The 20,048-nt window shown below is 33.2% G+C and overlaps 2 protein-coding genes across 2 annotated transcripts; both read right to left on the minus strand.

The window, feature by feature from the left end:
* Positions 1-1,803: 1,803 nt before the first annotated feature.
* LOC125214421 (glycerol-3-phosphate acyltransferase ATS11, chloroplastic-like) lies at positions 1,804-11,342 on the minus strand. The gene is made up of 13 exons (XM_048115444.2): positions 10,969-11,342; positions 9,040-9,137; positions 7,409-7,495; positions 7,219-7,316; positions 5,650-5,707; positions 4,983-5,084; positions 4,822-4,883; positions 4,624-4,734; positions 3,608-3,686; positions 2,580-2,699; positions 2,402-2,515; positions 2,094-2,261; positions 1,804-2,007 (listed from the first exon to the last, which is right to left on the minus strand). Exons 1-12 carry the CDS (start codon positions 11,261-11,263, stop codon positions 2,127-2,129), a joined length of 1,359 nt encoding a protein of 452 aa, XP_047971401.1. The 5' UTR covers positions 11,264-11,342; the 3' UTR covers positions 1,804-2,007; positions 2,094-2,126.
* A 1,698-nt stretch (positions 11,343-13,040) lies between these two features.
* Positions 13,041-15,824, minus strand: LOC125209069 (dolichyl-diphosphooligosaccharide--protein glycosyltransferase subunit DAD1). Its single transcript, XM_048108668.2, has 5 exons — positions 15,666-15,824; positions 15,523-15,570; positions 13,887-13,974; positions 13,746-13,789; positions 13,041-13,293 (listed from the first exon to the last, which is right to left on the minus strand). The coding sequence occupies exons 1-5, from the start codon at positions 15,750-15,752 to the stop codon at positions 13,210-13,212; spliced, it is 351 nt and encodes a 116-aa protein (XP_047964625.1). The 5' UTR covers positions 15,753-15,824; the 3' UTR covers positions 13,041-13,209.
* Positions 15,825-20,048: the final 4,224 nt, after the last annotated feature.

The raw sequence follows: 20,048 nt of genomic DNA on the forward strand, positions 1-20,048 counted from the left end.
GCCTCAATGAGGGTTACACCTCCAGTTTCTGCGGCGGCTCCGACGGAAACCGTTGTTTCTGCACTAAACCCTCCTGCCGATAGTTATACAGCGTAGTGTACGTTTACTATACTCATCTCTAGCGTGCTACTAATATTTATTTATTTATTTGAGAAAGGAGCATGATAATATAGTAGTATATACTTTGTTTTGATTTTGGAGTTTCCTTTAATTTTAAATCACAAAGGCTATTTTCATTTCGGTACATTTGATTTATTAGGATAATAACTAGTCAGTCATTAGTTATTCTCATTTGCCATGTTTGTCGAGAGTCATGTTTTTAAAATAATCAATAATAAAAGTAGGAAAAAATGGATGAAAATCAAGAAAAGAGGGTGATTTGGGTGGCCGTCAACTCATAAGATGTCTTTGTAAGTATAAATTATACTAATAGGTTGACAATTATGTATTTAAATGGAGAGAAATTGAAAATTTATTTAAAAATTGATTTATGTTATCACTGCTAACATTATCATCTAATATGAGTGACGACTTATTGTGATCATTTTTTATTTTTCTGGGAGAATTGCAATAATGCAATTTTCTCAAAATTCATCTTATAAACATTTTCTTTTCCATTTGATTTGAAAGACTAATTAAATTCTTTTTGCAAGAGTGAGTTTTGGATAAGACAATTTTTTTTAAAAATTATCACATGACATTTGGATGTGATTACTCATTCATTCCAGTTCAAAATTTAAGCATATCCGTGATCCTCCATTTTAATCATATATATATGGATCACAGTGTGTCACATAAAATATCGAAACAAAAGGAGAAATATATAGTGGTAATATATAAAGTTTGTGAACTATGAATATCAAGTGCTTGTATACAATATTGCTCGTTGTCTTCTTGGTTTTTGCTATGAACTCTGGTAATTATCATTTATTGTATATACAAATACTATTTGAGTGTTTGTGTTATTCAATCAAAAAATTTAATGGTTGTGATTTTTCAGGGGAAGCCATGGGTAGAACTTGTTTATCACCAAGTCATAAATTCAAAGGTCAATGTTGGAGAGACCACAATTGTAAGGTAATTTGCATGGGTGAAGGTTTTGAAGAAGGCAAATGTGAAGGTTTACTACGTAAATGTGTATGTCTGAAAACTTGTTGATATTTTCCTATGGATTTATCAAGCTATAATAAACGATTTGTATGTTGTTATTTATAAATGAAATAAAGTTGGCTTCTTCATTCTATGGTATAAAGTAGTCGGCTATATATTACGTTTATTTTCATTGGAGAAAATATGAAAAGCAAAAGAATATTGAACCAATATTTAGTCTTATGAATGAGAAAATCCACGAACTGAATATCCACAATAGAGACTTAATTTAAAAATGATAAGTTAGAGTATACTAGTGGGATTGAACCCCACATATGTCAACCAGAGAAAATTAAACCCACTCATCACATTTCTTCCAAGATAGTCTCCTAAGATTTGAAACTAGAACTTTGAAAATATATTTATTTTACAGATATGATGATGGTGATGGATAAACATTTTTGTCTAATACAAATATTAACTGAACTAGATATCACATTCAAGAACATGTCAGAGAAGTACCAAACTGTCATATCCTAATAATAATAAGGCAATGAGCTCATTTAAATTTGATGCTAAAATAAAATGCTAGATAGAAGACATGATAAATGGCTACTCTCCGTTAGTTATTTAGTCTAACAAATTTATCGCTCTATATGAAGTGCACGAAAAAAATGGATTATATGAAAAACAGATTTATCGATCTATATCAAGTGCACATAAAAAAGAATTACTATATGAAAAATATGCAGGGATATTGTTTGCTTGTAATCGACAAACTGTACAAAACTCAAGATCGTGTGACACTTTTTAGAATATCTAATCTCAATCTTCAACGAGAAGGGAGATAAGATTGTTCCTTTCCAGCTCAACTCATCGGCCTATGGTGTCAGTGGTCCAGTCAAAAACATCTCTAACCTGCGACATCATCGTGGAACTTTACTACCAATGGGCAATGAGTGCATCATAGAATATATTTCATTATTTCTAAAAAATAATACTACCTTTAGAAAAAGCAAAAATGGCTCAAAAGTGCACTATAGCCATGGTTGTGTTAGAAGGACCGCCGGGCTTGATGCGTTGAGACCTTGTTTTCCATATATTGCAGATTTGAGGACATCGTACTGTTGGCAGATAGATGAATATAGCAACTCCGAGTATGTAGACTTTGCCTGCAAAAATAGCTCGAGGTCAAAAAGATAACACTTCTGGGTAGGTATGTGATTAAAAAAGTGGATGCTAAAAACTAACACATGTAGAGACTAACACCACAAGAGGGGAAACGTCCATAAACTAGATTTAAAGAAGTTACCTCATCAGGATCTTCCAAAGCTGAATAGATTTTGTGATAATCGATTGACGGTGCAACTGATACCCCAACTCCATGAAAGGATATCAATCGTCGCTCACCAATCTCTTTCTCCACCTAAAAGGAGTTTGATGAGTATATCATTATGGATAGGTAAAAAGAACTTCTAGTAAAAATGTACCTCCAATGGAGGGGGCATAAGTTCATGGCACATTAGAGCCATGGGGTATATATGACAAGGAATTCCAGCATGTTCGACAAGCCTTCTCATGTTGTCCACTGAAGATGAATCAAAAGGTGCCTGCACCGTCTTATATCAGCATGGGTAGTCAAACTAGCACTACTAAGAAAAGTGGGCAGGAAAAGACAAGGATTATGAACATCTTTTACAACCATCAAGAAAAAGTTACTTCCCAGTGGTAAAGATTGTCAAGCGACAGCACATGATAGTGCTCCAGAATCACATACTTCTCATGACTGGTTAGTAATCAACGATCAAAGATGCATTAAAAATCTAAGGAAGTCTTCAAAGAGAGGACAGGGTCCGATCCTCTTAATCAAATCATAAAACTGCCATTGGTTGAACCCTATCCACCCACCAACGCAACACCATAACAATATTAACTACCGTCAAAGCCTCTACCTCACCATCACATCCAGAGCACATCATTGCCCCACTTGATTACTCAATGACAGATATGGGCATCAAGAGAGAGTGCAAGGTCAGCTCAATGTGTAATTTCCTAGATGTGGACAAGAGGCAAACATCAAAAAAGAGTGATAATATCCTTAAACGTCACCCAGAAGAAGTCTTCTAACATGCTCCCCTGGGGCCCTACCTAACTACCTCATCTCGAAAGACTTCGAATTTTCCTCACCATAATCTGCAAACAAATTATTGTGCAAAATTTTCCACACAAAATCACTTACTGCATATATATTTAATATAAATACATAAATAAAAGTTGGGCTTCAACTCATACTACTATATAACAGCATAGAAAGGACAAAAATTGAGTTCATAATGCTCATAAAGAGCATTATTATGAGAAACAGCAAAATAATAGTTGCAAAAATACAAGCATGAGATCGAATTTTTGACAAGGTAAAACCAATGCAACACATTTTTGATCCACCATTATCATATTTTGTTACTAAACTAATTTTAACAAATGAGGCAAACTATGTGAATATGGCAAGAATACGTACTGGATGCCATTCTTTCGTAACAGGATCTGGGCGGTCCCTTCCACCACTTGGAGCTATCCATATTATTTTTGCTCCCGACCTAGAACATAGACAGTAAGAGAATGACTCCCTTAAATCAATTGGTAGATTGAAGTTAAAGATGAATAACTTTCCACAATATCGATATCAAAACTAAGAATCCATATTATTTTCATTCTACCGTTGGGAAAATGGATTTTATGAGTGTTATTCAGCTCAGCTGTCAAATAGATGAGTTGGAAAAAGTCATCCAATTTTCTTCTTCGAAAGTAATGATGCTCATTATAGTGACATTCTCAAGGTGATAATTTTTTTTGAATCTGTGATGTTCAGCAGCAGCGGATCAGCACTATTTTGCTACTACTGTATCAACCCATACTCGTAAGTAATATGCCATAAATATGACCAAGTGGGTGTGGGATGGTCCTATTAGCTTCTCACAGGACTCGTTATTCATCCAATAAAAAAGTGATGTTAGTTAAAACACAGACCTATCATTTGTAAATTTTAACTGTCCCAAACAGCTTTACTCATCAATAATCACATACTCAGATATTAACATATTATGCAAATAGACTCATCATAGACTCACAATGTGCCAGCAACAAACTTCGTACTTCATGAGTGGACGTTTCATTGAAAAAACTCTCCTTATTGTTGGGTTAAGATAGCATGCATAAGTAGATGTTCACAAAGAAGGTAGTCTTGTTAAGGAAGTCATGACAAGGACTCTTTTGATCATACGCTTGATGAGCTGAGCTGAAGTTCTTATTTTCTTGTATTGCCACCAGGAAATAATTCCCTTCAGTACATGTTTCCTACATCTCTTTAAATGATACCAATAAGTACAATAGCACCAAAAAAAAAACCCAGAGCAGATAGTAAGATGCACTAATGGATGTGTTTTTAAAAAGGGTAAAACGATGTTTAAAACTAGGCAACTTGTTGTTCTGCATATATGAGTACAATGAACTACATGAACGACAACTCAAATGTACCTCAAAAGCAGCGCCATTTCTTTTAAGCTTTTTGTGTTTGCTCTTCTCTTCATGTCAATGAGCTTAGGATCATCACCCATGTGTTTTTTGGAATACACACATAAAAGATTCCTGACAAATTAGAAGTTCAGAAAATGAATAACTTTGTAATGAAAAGTTTGCATCAAACAAAATAGTTGAGAGCAGTAAACCTATAACCTGCCCATACTAAAGGGTTTGCATAAGGGATCTGTAATAACCCTATCTCCAGCAACATATATCTGCATTACAGTTAAAATGTGTAGGCAAAATTACTGTCCCTAAATATTTATCATTAATGGCATTAAAGTAATATTTATAGTGATATTAGTATTAGTTACCAGATTCTCAGCAATGAATGAGTTAGTGGATTCCAGCAACAAAGCTATAACAGCTGGATCTGCTTCAGTCTGATGGTTAGACATTAAAATAACATTCTCACCCTGAAATTTAGCAAAATGAAGTGCTTATCAGAAATAGAAGCCAAATTCTAAAATAGAGCAATCAACTGAATAAAACTGCCAAATTTTTAGCTGGGTGCATTTTGAGAAATATGGAAATTTGAACATGCTTAAGAACTATTTTATGAACATTCATACAGTGGAAACAGAATGTGACAAGAAAATGTAACCAAAAAGAGGTTCCTCAGGTTGAGTAGAGTCACAAACAAGTAGAATTCAAACCATACCTCCCTAGTGCTACCAGTATAAGCTTTACATGCATAACATTAATGACACAGAGCTCTATAATTACATTGACTGGGCCATCCACTCAGTAAAAGGAAGGAAAGTTTTCTAAATATTAGTAGCAAGAAGACAGCTAGATGCTGATACTTTGAAGTTTTACTATTTACTACGCAACACAGAGGCAAGATAGCTTAGGCTAAGAGTACTTGGATTTCTTTTGATGTTCATTTTCTGCCAAATAAGACTAACAGCAATTCTGAGAACACTGGAGCCAAATATAAAGATATTTAAAATGATCAAGTAAAGTACGAAAAACGTGCACCTGTTCAAGCTTCTTTTCAATTTCATTGACTATGGAGTTGTTCCCAAGAAATGAATTTCTGAAATTTATAGTTAACTAATGTTAAATGCAGCCAGAAAATCTCCAAAGCACAACTAGACAATGAACTATATAACAGAAGGGCAAAAAGATTATAGGGGGGTACACCCAAATCAATGTCCGAAATCCACAATTTGTGAAGGTTCCTGATATGATATCGATATTTATTTTATTTTAACGGTAATCTTTTACTCCCTCCGTCTTAAGTTAGTTGAGTCATATAGCATGGGATGGATGGACCAAGCTTTTATTTCTGGAGCCCTAGTTACTTTTATTATTGAAGTAGTAGAGTTTAGACATTCAGGGAGCGGGAAAATTTGTGTTGAAGTTTAATCAATGACTGGCTGAGGCAGGCATCGCCTGTATTTTTTAGGTGTTATCTTTTTAATTCTAATTCACTCTTTCAGTGTCATCTTATCTATCACAATTCTATAGAAGTTCTACAATACTACTGAAAGCATGTAATTGTTCTTCTCGTTGTAGAAATGGCACAGTAATAATTCCTTCGTGGAACAGTCTAGAAGCAACAATTTATTTTCTATAGTTACATCCACCCAATACAGATTGTCATCTGGCAAACATTAACAACTTCTTATACCATGCCACCCTGAATCTATTAGAAAATGGGATAGCAAGATGGTTTAACTGCCAAAACTTCATTCTTAAATACATCTTATTTATAATTACACAACTAAGCAGCCTGGCGGCATAAAGTTTCCCGACAGTGTAGTGTAGCGACCTCAACAGAGATATTTAACAAGAAAGATGATGCATAGAGCTGTTTCTATCCAACTGAGAATGTTTCACAAAAAAAATAAATGGTAACTGCACTTCCTCTACTATGATATAATGACAATATATGAATATATCCTTGGATGGGCTCAACGCTAACAGACATACATAGTTAATAGCTAAGTAACATTGAGATAAGACAGGAGGCAGATGAAAATATGAGCTTTTAGAAGCATATAAGATTATTACTTCATGATTATTTTTGAACAAACCTCAGCAGAAAAATTGGCAAAAGCTAAGAACATAGAAAACAAGTCCTAAAAATATATAACAGCAGAATGACACAGTTATTACTGCACAAACAAGTACATGGAGTCTTATCAATAAGTAAATTAGCATAAAAAACTTGCAGTTTTAACCAAAGCTGTAGCTCTTAGGGAATCAAACAATAAAACTTGGACAATTTTTTTCATTACAGATCTCTATCTACCACACTTTCCTGGCCATCTTTCACTTGCAATAGTAAACTCTAACTATGTTAAAAGTTGACCACATCGATATTGTTCAGTATGCAGCAGAAAGATTAAAACTACTAGACTAGCTTTATATAACTATACTATATAAATTAATTCTTCAGAAGGCAAGGGAGGAGGAACTGAAAATCTATCATACACTGATTTTAGATTGGCATTTGCCGAGTCTAGCAAGCTCACTATTTATGGAAATTGTAACCATACTATTGAGTGTATAGGATAAAAATCAAATGGTAAGTCAACCTACCTGAAATCCACTAAAGGTCGGATATATTTCTGACCAAACGTGTAATAATCAAATGGCTCCCGAATGGCATTGTGATGTGGTGAGAACTGAAATGGGTCCTATGAAATTGATTTCCAATTCAATAAGAAAGCTGATGTTGAGAAGTCACATATGTAAAAATCTAGATGACAAAAGGTAGCAGATTAACTACCTGCACGTCTGAGAAAATACGATCTAAGGCCATAGCCATATTAGACATTACAAGCTCAACAGCTTTAGGATGGCCACTTCCCAAAACCTGAATTTGGAGAACCCAAGAAAAAACAGATATACACAGCTCAGGGTTCATGATCTTAGAAGACATAAAAAATAACAAGATAATAACATATGTTGTCACTCAAGGGGACTTCTGTAAGCATGTTATGTATTGCATCTTAAAACAAACAATAACAAAAGTGGAAATAGCTAGAGCATGTATGAAGTTGCAGAGGAAGAGAGCATTTGAAAAAAAGCTATGTTTCCCCGCTATCACCTAGAGCAAGCCATCTGAAAATATAGAGCAGAAGGTACCTAGTTTTTTATGTAAATAACATGCTTAGCTTCTTCAAACACATAATTGATAACTCAAAGAAACTTTCCAAACAAACATGTTTAAACATAAAAGGCAGAGAGTAATCAAATTTCAGGGACCTCTTGAATTTGTAGATGCCCAAAAGAAATGCAACCAGAGACACTTTATAACAAGATGGTATTCACAGACTCTGGAGAACTAAAGTAATTGAATCAAGTCACACATTTTTGACAATTATAGCTAACAAAAGAACACAGTCCATGGAAAAATCATTAAATTGTTTAATAAATGGTACATGAAAACATTTTAAAAACTAATCCCATCTTGGTTCACTCTGATTTATGACCATGTTTCAGAAGCCTAAAATTTCTTTCTTAGGAGTCTACTCTTCTGAAATAAAAGGACACAGTATATTTTTTCTAGCCAAAATAAATGCATACTAAAATTAAAGAAATGCAAATCGGCAAATCAGCTTAATAGATCCAACTTGACATCTCATTCATCTAAATAAATATTCATGTATTCCCCAGAGTCTTGCTTTCAAAGCAGCAAATCTAAAAAAATAAAAATGTTAACCAACAGAAGTCTAAAATTGTAAACCAACCAACCGATCAGCTTAATTGGTAATTCAAAACTTGACGCCTTACTCATGCAAATACACTCTCACATGTCCCTGCGGGATCTTTTCAAATACTTAATTATGAATACATATATGATATTTTTTCAAAACTTGACGCCTTACTCATGCAAATACACTCTCACATGTCCCTGCGGGATCTTTTCAAATACTTAATTATGAATACATATATAATATTGGAAATGAATTTAATCACGAAATGTCACGTCATTTTGACATATTGTGAAAGTGATGGAAAAAGAATGAATCTCTATTTCCCTAATAAAGTGATGAAAAACTTCAATGTGCACAGCAACCGTTTAGTTTCATCCTTTTCTATATTTTGTTCATATCAATTACTCTCTTCAAGAGCAAACAGTTCCATGACTCCAGTTTACATCAAAAGTTGCAGCATTAAATATCACAGAAGGTGAAAAGGAAAATAAACAAATTTGTCAATACTGAAGTGAGGTTTTCACCATTTTTAAAATAAACAAAACTTGCACACCATATTTTGCTACTGTAGCTTTCAACCACATGTCATTACAAAATCACGAGGATGACAAAAATATCTTAAACAACAGATTCTCATCATAAATGGCCCAGTAATTGACAACTACATATTTTCACTATTAGCAGGATAAGATTATTTTACTGCATCTCGGTAATTGTGATACAATTCTGTCATCCCCTGAGCTATATTAATTGGCAATCTTCCAGCTTCTGCTTCTTTTTGTATCACCAAAAGTAGGTCTGAAATATAAATTCATATCAGAACGCTGGAGCAATTTGTGCATATGCTGAAATCTTAAGAATCATGCTTATTAAACTGCAAATGTTGTAAGACAGGGGAGTTTTCCACTGAGGCAAATAGGAATATTGAAATGCTACAGAACCCTAATGTGAGGAAGCTGTAACAAGTTGATAGTTACAAATAGATGAAGCGTATCAATCACAACACCCAAATATCATCCTAAACAAGGAAGATGTGACTTGTAGTAACATACAGTTGGCCACAAACTTGCTTAATATGGATTTTCACTTAACAACCTACTCCATGTTAAATTCCTAGTCATGCAATCAATTGTATGTAGACAGAAGTAGCCAGAAGAAGACAAAGATCTTTTTACTTTTATGAAAACACAACCAATTATGCATATTTTATTGAATTGTTATACCAAAGCTTTCTACATACTTTTTCTCATAATATATTAAAATGTTCTGAATTTAACTGAGGTCCTTTCCAGATGATTATAGATGTAACTTACTAGAGCAGGTTCAACCAGGAAGAGGGGAGGTTGAAGTGAACACAAAAATAAATAGACCAACGATTTCTCATATTATGCATATTTCATTGAGTTGTTATACCCAAAGCTATCGCATACTTTTCTCATAATATAGAAACACTTCTGATAAATTGTGGTTTTCCAGATGTCCATAGATGGAGCGGAATGTAACTAATTTGAGCAGGTAAGTTCAACCCAGAAGAGAGGAGGTTGAAGTGATCACATAACTAAATGGGTCAGCATTTTCCATGATAAATACTTTCACATTTTACCTCTCCTATGTTTCTATGTTTCCTTGTTCTCTCAATCCTCTAGTTTCGCAACTAATCTTTCCGAGTAACTTGTACTAAGACTAAATTCTGACACTTCAAAAATGCTTAGTGGTGGGTCCTCCATGCTAACTGCAAGATAAGCTTCAGCAGGCCAATGGGAGGTTCAGAAGTGACTAACTTTTCTGTTTCTCCCATCTCATAAATCTCTCTATTTTAGTCTTGCAATTTTTTAAACCTGAACAGATCATCTTGGAAACAAACTTACTCTAGATGTCCATTTGGTGTAGAGAGAACATATGGTTTCAGTAAAAAATTGGTGCAGGAAGCTGTTCATATTATGCTCACTAAACTTATTGTCTTTGACACTAAATCAGCTAAGCATATGTAAATGGTTAATAACAAGCTCAAGAAAAAAGCCAGAATGTGTTGAATGGAATAAATCAACCACTAACTGTACATATTAAGGTATAGATTTCGCAGTTATACAACATGCCATGTCCATATTTTATCCAGGAAGGTTAGTTCAATCGCCCCTGTCATTGACAATTTCAACAAAGGCTTTTTATCTACATATTGTTAAAAATTAAACAAGAAATTAAAGAAACAAGTATATTATGAAAAGCATCACTGCATCAGGAATACGGAAGTACAAGCCCCAAAACACACAACACATGCTATAGGAGTAGAGAAACTTATGCACGCGTGGCCATAAAAGTATTAGTATGTGTTTCTTTATACGCTTAAGCACGATACCAAAAATTAACTCATGGCTGCTGATAAAGAAAATTAATGTAATCAATTGACATTTTGACAGATATTGGAGCCACAAACACGCAAGAAACTATTAAATACTCCTGCATACGTAATGCCACAATATATCCAATCGCTCAATAGGACTATGGTCAATTTTTTACGCACTAAAAGAGTTTGAACATCCAGACCAAGATTTCAACAATTAAAACAATAAATCAGCAAAAGAAATGAAAACACAGAATGAATGCTACTTCAAATTATATAGCGAAGGACCTTGTTCGGTGCGCGCGTCAAGAAATGACGGAGGAGGCGGAGATACGTCGTGGTGATCGGAGGCGGAGCTGGAGGCGACTTCCGGCGTGGAAGCCGCAGCATTCAAGGAGCTCTTCCTGTGGTGGAGAATCTCGGCAGTTCCCCAGGGGTTGGAGGCACAGAAAAGAAGACATGAAGAGCGAGTCCGGGTCCGAGCTCCGAGAGATTTAACGAAGTAAGAGTATTTTGAAGAGGAAACCCTAGGTGCAGTTGAGCAGGAGTAGAGCTTCGCTGTAGAAGGAATAGAGAGCATCATTGAAATCGTTGGTTGGGGTGTGTGAGACTGAATGTGTGAAAAATGTGTGAAATTTGTGAAATCGGAACAGGATAAAGGAAAGCATGCGAATGAGAGAGATAAATTCGATTGGAAAATCTATATATACTTATTAAATTTTGTCGATTAATCGATTAATTAAAGAGCATAAATAGTTACAATCGTTAATTAGTTACGTTTTGCAAATGAGAAATTTCCTAATTATCATTGTGCATAGCAGTGGTCGGTGCACACATATTCCTAAATTAGCCCATACTTTATCACCCAATATATGGCAATGGCCGGTACATAGATGTTCATATATTAGTTCATAATTAATTAAATATAAATTGATTAATAATTATTATAATTTTAATTATGTTAAGGACAGTATTTTTATACATAAATAAATAAATTATTATAACAAGTTATTCAGTAAACACAATTACTCTTTGCGATTATTCGTATTAAACATATTATTGCAACTTGACTTTGTTCAAATTAATATTTACGGAGTACTAAATTACCTGGTATAGAAAATTTTGAAAATCAAGACTTTGAGGAGATTGGATGAGAGGAGAATTTCATCGTGCATAACAGAGTTGCCACTTTCAATTTGAAACTTTTGTGTTGTTCACTAAATCGTTGTCTTAAACGATTTTAAATATGATTTAATTGTGAATTGACTTGAGCTTTAAGTGAATGTGATGTTTGAAATTTAGATAAATATATTATTTATCTTGCCGTTTTCCCCCTTTTTTTCCAAAAAACATCTCAATCAAAATATAATTATACAAATTATTTATCGTTTTTAAACAATCTTAGTTTTATGTAAAAGTACGCGTTTGAAGTTTGTCATTGTATTACCAAAGCTTCAACATAGCATGTCAGCTTGGATATACACAATTACGTGAATTTCAAATATAACTATACATAAAAGAAAACAAACAACTAAAGTTTCCATTCCACTCTTAAGTGTAGCATTTATAACTCGCATAATTGATCAAAGTCATAACTGAAATACAACACGGCCATAGATCACATAGCTTAGGTTTATGGTTACGCAGTATAAACCACATAACTATGTTTCACAAATAGACAATGATACTGTTGGTAAGACATTTCCCACTTTAGCTAATAGGCTAAAAGGTTCAACTCAATACTGCATCGCTACACGTCAACCTCCTTCAATTAATTTTTTTGAACAAAAACAAGATTTTTGGAAAATGATGGATAGTTTGTTGTGATACATTATTTGGAGAACTCGAAGGCAACGAAAAAAGAAGTCATATTTACCTTGAAAGTTCTAACAAATGTTATGTTGTTTCCAACGCCGTTGTGATTAGTGATGGCGCCAACGGAGACGAGGTCAAGAAAAATGGGTTGATGTGATTTTTTTTATTCTTTCCCCATCAAAGCCATGCTGTTGTTGCACTTGCTTACAATATCTGTTGTTCAAAATTCAATAAGCTACAAGCGTGTCACATAATTGCTAAAAAAATTAATAGTAAGCTGTTAATTGGTAATCTGAATACTAAAATTGCAAATTTTCCTCTAAAGTATTAAAGCACTCTAAAATATTCAATTTTTAGCCGAGTTATTAGATAAACCATAAATCTTCCTCGACAAAGTGATGAATCCTCATCCCCAATCGTCAAAAACAAAGCATCCAATCTCTTGCCTAAAATCTTCTTTATCTTTTCATCTAATTTCTTCAGAACCACAATAAATGCCTCAGAAGCAGGCCACAACAACATTGCAATCGCACCAATCAAAAGGATAGTTCAGAAACATATTTCCTCAAAATATTTCAGTATCTCAGTTACAGGCCAACTGCTGGTGAATATCTAGGTAAAAGTTCGAATAAAGTCCATGACAATGATTCCTTGATTCCCTCCGAGTATAACTCAAATCTTGACAAGCTTGTCTCTTTTCTGCGACACTGATTTTTATCCTAGGAAGTTGACAATGACCAAATGAAGCACTAGATTGCAGAGTACAAAATCAGCAAAAGCACGTTCAGGAGGCAAATCCTGCAAAATGTGAACACAAGAAGACTAAGTGACGGGAACAAATAAAGTTATCAACTCAAGAAAAGTTGAGAAGACTGAGAATATAATATTGATCCAAGCTTTATTTCTTAGTATTATCCGCTATTAGTCTACAATTGGTGCTATTAATCTGATCTGTTACTAAGATTACAAGACATTCCATTTCAATTTTGTCTGGTAAGAAAAAGACACAAGAGAAAAGCGTGTTCTGAGAAAATCCATAAGTTCCGGGAGTTCAGTTAGATGACAATTGATATTCCTTTGCTCAAGGTTTTACAAATTAATTACTAAAAACTTGATAACAAAGAACTAAACGTTAATAGTAGAACTAATAGCTCGAACTTTCAACCTATGAATTTTCATAAATCTTATCAAGAAAAGATTGATTCCTAACTCCAGAACTTGGAGAACAAAGCTTTGACAAGATGCATTACCTTGAATTCCTTGTTGTCTTTGTTTACTTGAATTCGGAGGCTAACTGTAACACAAAAATAGAAATCCAGTAAACACTTTGTATTCCAAAATTTGATCAACATCTTATTGCATATAAAATAAGACGGTGCAATCCTACATACCAGCAAGGACAGCAGTCCCCACACAAGAAAGTACACCAGAAAGAAAGGAGTTAAATGGGAATGACCCGACAATAGCCATGTAAGCAACCTGGTCAGAAACAGAACATTGGATTTCCATGTTAAAAAGAAACAAATAATTTAAAGACAAGTATGAGGGTCAGAAGCGAGTTGTTTTTAATACTTTTATATGATTTACAAGATCAAAGTACACTAGTTAGCTAGTCAATGTACACCTGATTTGATTGACAGGAGTTATATTAGGATTTAGGACAAAGGGCAGAAGAGGTTGAGCCATCTACGTTCTATCATTTCTTCATATATGTTTAACTCATTATCGAATATCGATACCCATAAACAAAAACCATACGGTATCACCACATCATACAGCTCTTTCAATTGCTAAAACGAATTCAAACATAATACCCATCATAGTGCTGATATCCTCTATAATCTTCAGTTTCTTGATCAATGTAAAAGATGGTACTATATGTGTCTCCAGAAATACAACCTCATCATGTGGAAATGGAATTACTGATAAAGTGCATAAAAATATAGAAAACAAATAGAGAAAAAATCATCTTCTTTTCTGTGTCCGCATAGCTGTGCGGTCATGGAAGCTCAAGAGCCAATATTATGGTAACTTGCGCATTTTCAAACATAGCTTCACAAAGGAAAATCCACTTATGACTATGAGTTTAGACATTATTCTTAGATAGATCGATAGCTTCATAAAGGAAAATCCACTTATGAGTTTAGACATTATCCTTAGATAGATCAATTCAATCCCAACATGTCAGACACAGTAATCTAAATAAAGAGTAGGATATAGACCAACTTGTCTGCACAGTTTATAAATCACATTGTCGAGGACCGGAGAAATCAAATAGCTACTTCCAAGCTGAGGATCTAGCCACAACCAAGCACAAAGTTTTATGATAGTTGGTCAATCGTGTGAGAAACTATCCTAAACTATCAGTTGTATGGGCACTTCAAGTTATAGCTTAGAGCTGTCAATCATTAGAAGGATTATGTGAATCAGTTTAATAAAAAGGATCAAAAGAAGTGCATGAAAATTAAATCAGATGCATTAGGAAGTGATTCTGAACATCAACTATTTATATCACCAAATATTGCAGTGACTATTCTCAGTATGCATATCTCCAGATGAAGACCAACTACATTGAATTTGACAAACACATTATCTTTATAAACTCTGATTCCCCTAACATATCCATGTTAGCTCCACTTCAGAACTCGAACAGATCATATACTTAATTTTTTACAGAAAATTCATAAATGAAACGCTTAACATATCTACTTCATAAGCCAACATCTGCTACATAACCCCAAATCGCCTCCCATATCATAAGCTAGACAAGCATCCCAAAGTATTCTAATTCCATACACAATAACCCAACCTCACATCAAAATAACCATTATTATCATTATCATTATCATTTTCAGCTTAAAAAGTTTCAGTTTCACTTCACCTCAAAAATCCGAATTCCACTCATCCCCCTATAAACACTTTCAGATCTAAACCTCCATAGTTCAAAGAATGAAAAAATAGAGGAAATTAGTTAAAATGGGCAAACAAAGCACCGTAAATACTATGTCAAATAAATTCTAGTCATACCTGGATTACAGCGGTAGCAACAGCGAACAGAATATAGAGATCAATTATCTGAAAAACAGTTCCAACAATTTAACCCTAAATTGTTCGGAAAAAAATAAACGAAGCATCTGCAAATACAATAGAATGGGGAGAGAGAGCGAGACCTTGAGATTATTAGGGGTTGCCGCGTAGGCAGAGCGGAGAGAGTGAAACAGAGCGTGGGCATCTTTCGTGGTGGCCGATCTCCCCATCTCTCTATTTTGTTTTGAAAACAGTGGCTCTGCAGACTGAATCCAAGTCTTTGTTAAAGTAAATTAGCTATGATGATAATTCATACCAATTATCGCAACGCAGAATACGAAATTACTATCAAATCTATTATGAAAATAAATTGTCAAAATATCTATTTTCACGTTTGACATTCTTTCCTTAAGGGTTATAAGACCAACTTTTTTACGTTGCTAACTTGCTAACTCATCAACGTAGTGTATTAAAAATGTCAACACGATCACATAAAAATATCAATACATATTTGTGTTGACATTTTAATAAACTTGTTGACATTTAAATATTAATGTCAACACAATATATTAAAATATCAACGTAAGTTTATATTGACATTTCAGTATCATCATGTTATTGACATTTTGAATACACTACATTGATGAGTTAGCAAGTTAGCAATTTAAGAAAAGTTAGCAACAGATTACAACCACTTTCCTTAATACTCTATGTTTTATAAAAATTGTTTGGTCTATTTTTTTTTTAAAATATCATAAATTCTGAAAGCTTATAACAACTGTTTAAAAACTGATGTTTAGTACTCCCTCCATTTTATAGTAATGGAGCGTTTTTTTTCGGCACGGAGATTAAGAAAAATATGTTAGGTGAGTTAAAGACTTAAAGTAAATGGAGAATAAAGCGGAAAATGAAAAAAAGTAAGTGATGAAGAGAGAAAAAAGTAGGGATGTCAATCGGGCCAGCCCACCGGGTTTTGGGCCAACCCTATTCGGGTTGCGGGTCAATCGGGTGCGGGCTAATCAGGTTGTGATTTTTTCGGGTTATAAAAGTTTAGTCCTAACCCTAAATCTCAGGTTTCGGGCTAGCCAAGCGGGCTAATCGGGTTGCTACCGATAAAATTAATATGCGTTCAATCCAATAAATGTGGTGAAAATTAGTTATATTTATAAAATGTAAAATATTTAATTATGATAAATTTGAGATATATGCTTAAACTCAAACATAAACATGATCAAGTACTAATATTTGAGATTGATGCAAAATAAAACATAAACATCAAGAAATTTTAAAACATGTTTTAGAGATTTAAATATATTTTTTAGTGAATTTGAAGTTTCTAATTTATATATCTATTATTATGTTAATAAAAATTTAATATATAATTTATATATTTAATATATAAAATTGAAAGTTATTTTTTTAGTAATCTATAAAATAACCAATGAAGTGTCAAATTAGAGTTAAATAAATAGAACGATAGAAAATTTTATCGGGTTTTTGGGCTAGCTCATCGGGTTTTCGGGTCTGGCCCTAACGGGTTGCGGGCTAATCGGGCTGTAATTTTACCGGACTATAAATTTCAACCCTAATCCTGTAAATTTAGCGGGCTATTTGGGCCGACCCACGGGTTGTGGGCTACATTGACATCCCTAGAAAAAAATAAGAAAGAGTAAAGTAGGTGTGGAAAAATGTGTTGACTTTTACTAAAAAGAGAAACGACTCTATTAATATGAAACGTATCAAAATGACAAAATGACTCTATTATTATGGAACGAAGGGAGCAGTAAGTAACAAAGTATTGATCCTACATTGATTTGTGTTTCGGTCTAGGTCAAGTTGATTATATCTCATTCAGATGTTTAAAACTATGATTTTACTGTGTATGATCTCTGATTAGTTGAAAATGATTTAAATATAATAAATAATGTCTTAGAACTAGAAAATACATAATAAAATAAGTTAGTTAATTTACATCAATAGCACATTTAATTAATTGATGGATATTAAGTTAAACAGAAGGAATTAAATAATAAAAAGATAGCGTGAATTATTTATAAATTTAATTGATGGATATTAGGTTAAAAAGGAGTTAAATAATAAAAAGATAGCGTGAAGTATTTACAAATTTAATTGATGGATATTAGGTTAAACAGAAGGAAATAAATAATAAAAAAGATAGCATTATTTATTTATAATTTGACATTGAGTCGGAAGATCAATATTAATTTCGATAGTAATATAAGTTAATATTCACTTGAGATATGATTATTAAATTGGGAGTCAATTTAATCAATATTTAGCTAGACAGGTAAGCCCAATTATTTCATTGCTAAACGCAATAGTAATAGTGTCCTTCCTATCGTCCTATTCTTTGACAAATCTTAAGAGAAGGTGTGAGCTATCATCATGTTTACAAAGGTAAGATCTTAATCACTTAGTAAGCCTTAATAGGATACTCTTTAACCTTTTTGATTGCTATGTGCACATCTAGATCCAAAGAATTTATTTTATAATAATCTAAATTTGATGGTCTCTACAGCATCCTAGAGTAATATTTCATGTTGGATGTTTTTTCACTGAATATTTCTTTTAGTATCATGTTACCTTGGGTAACAGTTCAACATATTAAAAGAGATTATATGTATAATGGGTCCTCTTCTAATGCTTTCAGCATAATAATTTCAAAATAAGACTGAATCTAAACCCTTAGATGTTGAGATGAAAGGCTGAGATTCAATAAAAAAAAATTATCAACAAATAGAAACAAAGATTTCAACAAAAGGGTACAATGGTCTATTCAGACTAAACTGAGCGTGAGATTTAATATTGGTTCTCACCGCATGTCACACTTCTTCACCCATCACAACAAATTATCTCTTGCCGATCAAAAGAAACGATTCATTTCTCTCCATCTTCTCTAACGAAAAAGCTCCAAATCACTCCATCTTCTCCGACGAAAAGTTCGACGTAGGACAGATTTAGAGATTTGAAAAAATAGACGGTATTGACTGTATGTTTTAAATTTAATGTTCCAAATTTGTTATGAACTTGATAAAATCTCAACAAAAACAATAGTAATACATTAATTATGCAGCAAACGACTTCAATTTGAGTTTAAGGAATTCATTCGGAAGTGAGTGATTCTGCAGAAGATGTATCGAAAGGTATTTTTAAGTTTTAGTTTATGATTTCTAATCTCAACAAAGAATTAGGGTTTAGTTTTTGATAATATATGCTTAAAAGGCTTCAATTCTTGTTTTGTTGTTAAGTTTGTTAAACTAGGTAAATGAAATCTTCAATTATTATGTTAACTTTTGTTGGATTGATTTCTAATTTCAACTATTACGAGGATGATAGAATCTTCAATTTCTGAAAGCTTGAACTTCTGTTGATATTAGTTTGTCAAATTATAAGTCGATAACTAATCACACACTGCACCTTTATCAGATTATTATAAGTTTGCTATAACTAGACAAAATGTTGTGTTAGCCATATATTGATAATGTCTTACATATATATTGATAATGTGTTAGCTATATGTTGATAACTAATTACACACTGCAGTTTTTGTTTGCTACACTTTATCATATCTAAAACAAATGTTGATATTGTGTTGCATAAATGTTGATAATATGTTAGCTATAGGTTGATATTTGTGAATTCAAACAGTTGGTTAGAATCATTGTGGTACCTGACATAAGTTTCTTGAGAAACTAATTATCATGGTTTACGTTTACCGCGCTATAACTTTTGTTTCCTATATATAATACAAATATTAATATTGAGTTAGCTAAATGTTGATAATGAGTTAACTATATGTTGATATCAAGTTAGTTATGTGTTGATAATCTGTTAGTTATATGTTAATGATATCTTAGATATATGTTGAAATTTGTGAATTCAAGAGCCTGATAGAATGATTGTAGTACTTTACATAAGTTTGTTTCTAAATTAATTATCATGGTTTATGTTTACCAAAAATACAGCTACAAGGAAAAGATCTAGACCACGGGAAGATGAAGATAACTTTACAGCAATGAGAACTTAAGGTCTTCTGTTGAAAAAATTAAAAAGGCAAAAGCCGCAAAATAGAAACAGGAAGATAGAAGGAAGGAAAAGGAAGCCGAAGGAGATTCTTTGGAAAAGAGAACATAAACAGAAAATGAAGAAACACACAAGGAAAAGGAAGTTGCTGACGATTCTTCACAAGAAACCGAAAAGGAAGGCGGAGAGAGACAGGAAAACAGAGGAGAAGGCAGGAAAACAAAAGTTGAAGAAAGAAAAGCCGGAGACGGATAAAGACGAGGAGGAGACAAAAACATTGAATATAAATAGGGCAACCAAATACTTTGTCAATATGTTGGAACGTTTAATTGATAAGCAAAAGGCTGCTGCAAAATTGATGTGAAAGCAGTTACCGCAAATTGGAAAAACAGTAGGAGATTTGTAGGATAATATGTTAACTTAACTTCTTTTGTGACTATGCCGCCATTGAATATTTTGTAAGTAGAAATACTAAAGGCATT

This window comes from Salvia hispanica, chromosome 3, assembly GCF_029641045.1.
Source record: "Salvia hispanica isolate PSC_SH4W2 chromosome 3, Shi_PSC_v1, whole genome shotgun sequence".
Lineage (NCBI taxonomy): Eukaryota > Viridiplantae > Streptophyta > Magnoliopsida > Lamiales > Lamiaceae > Salvia > Salvia hispanica.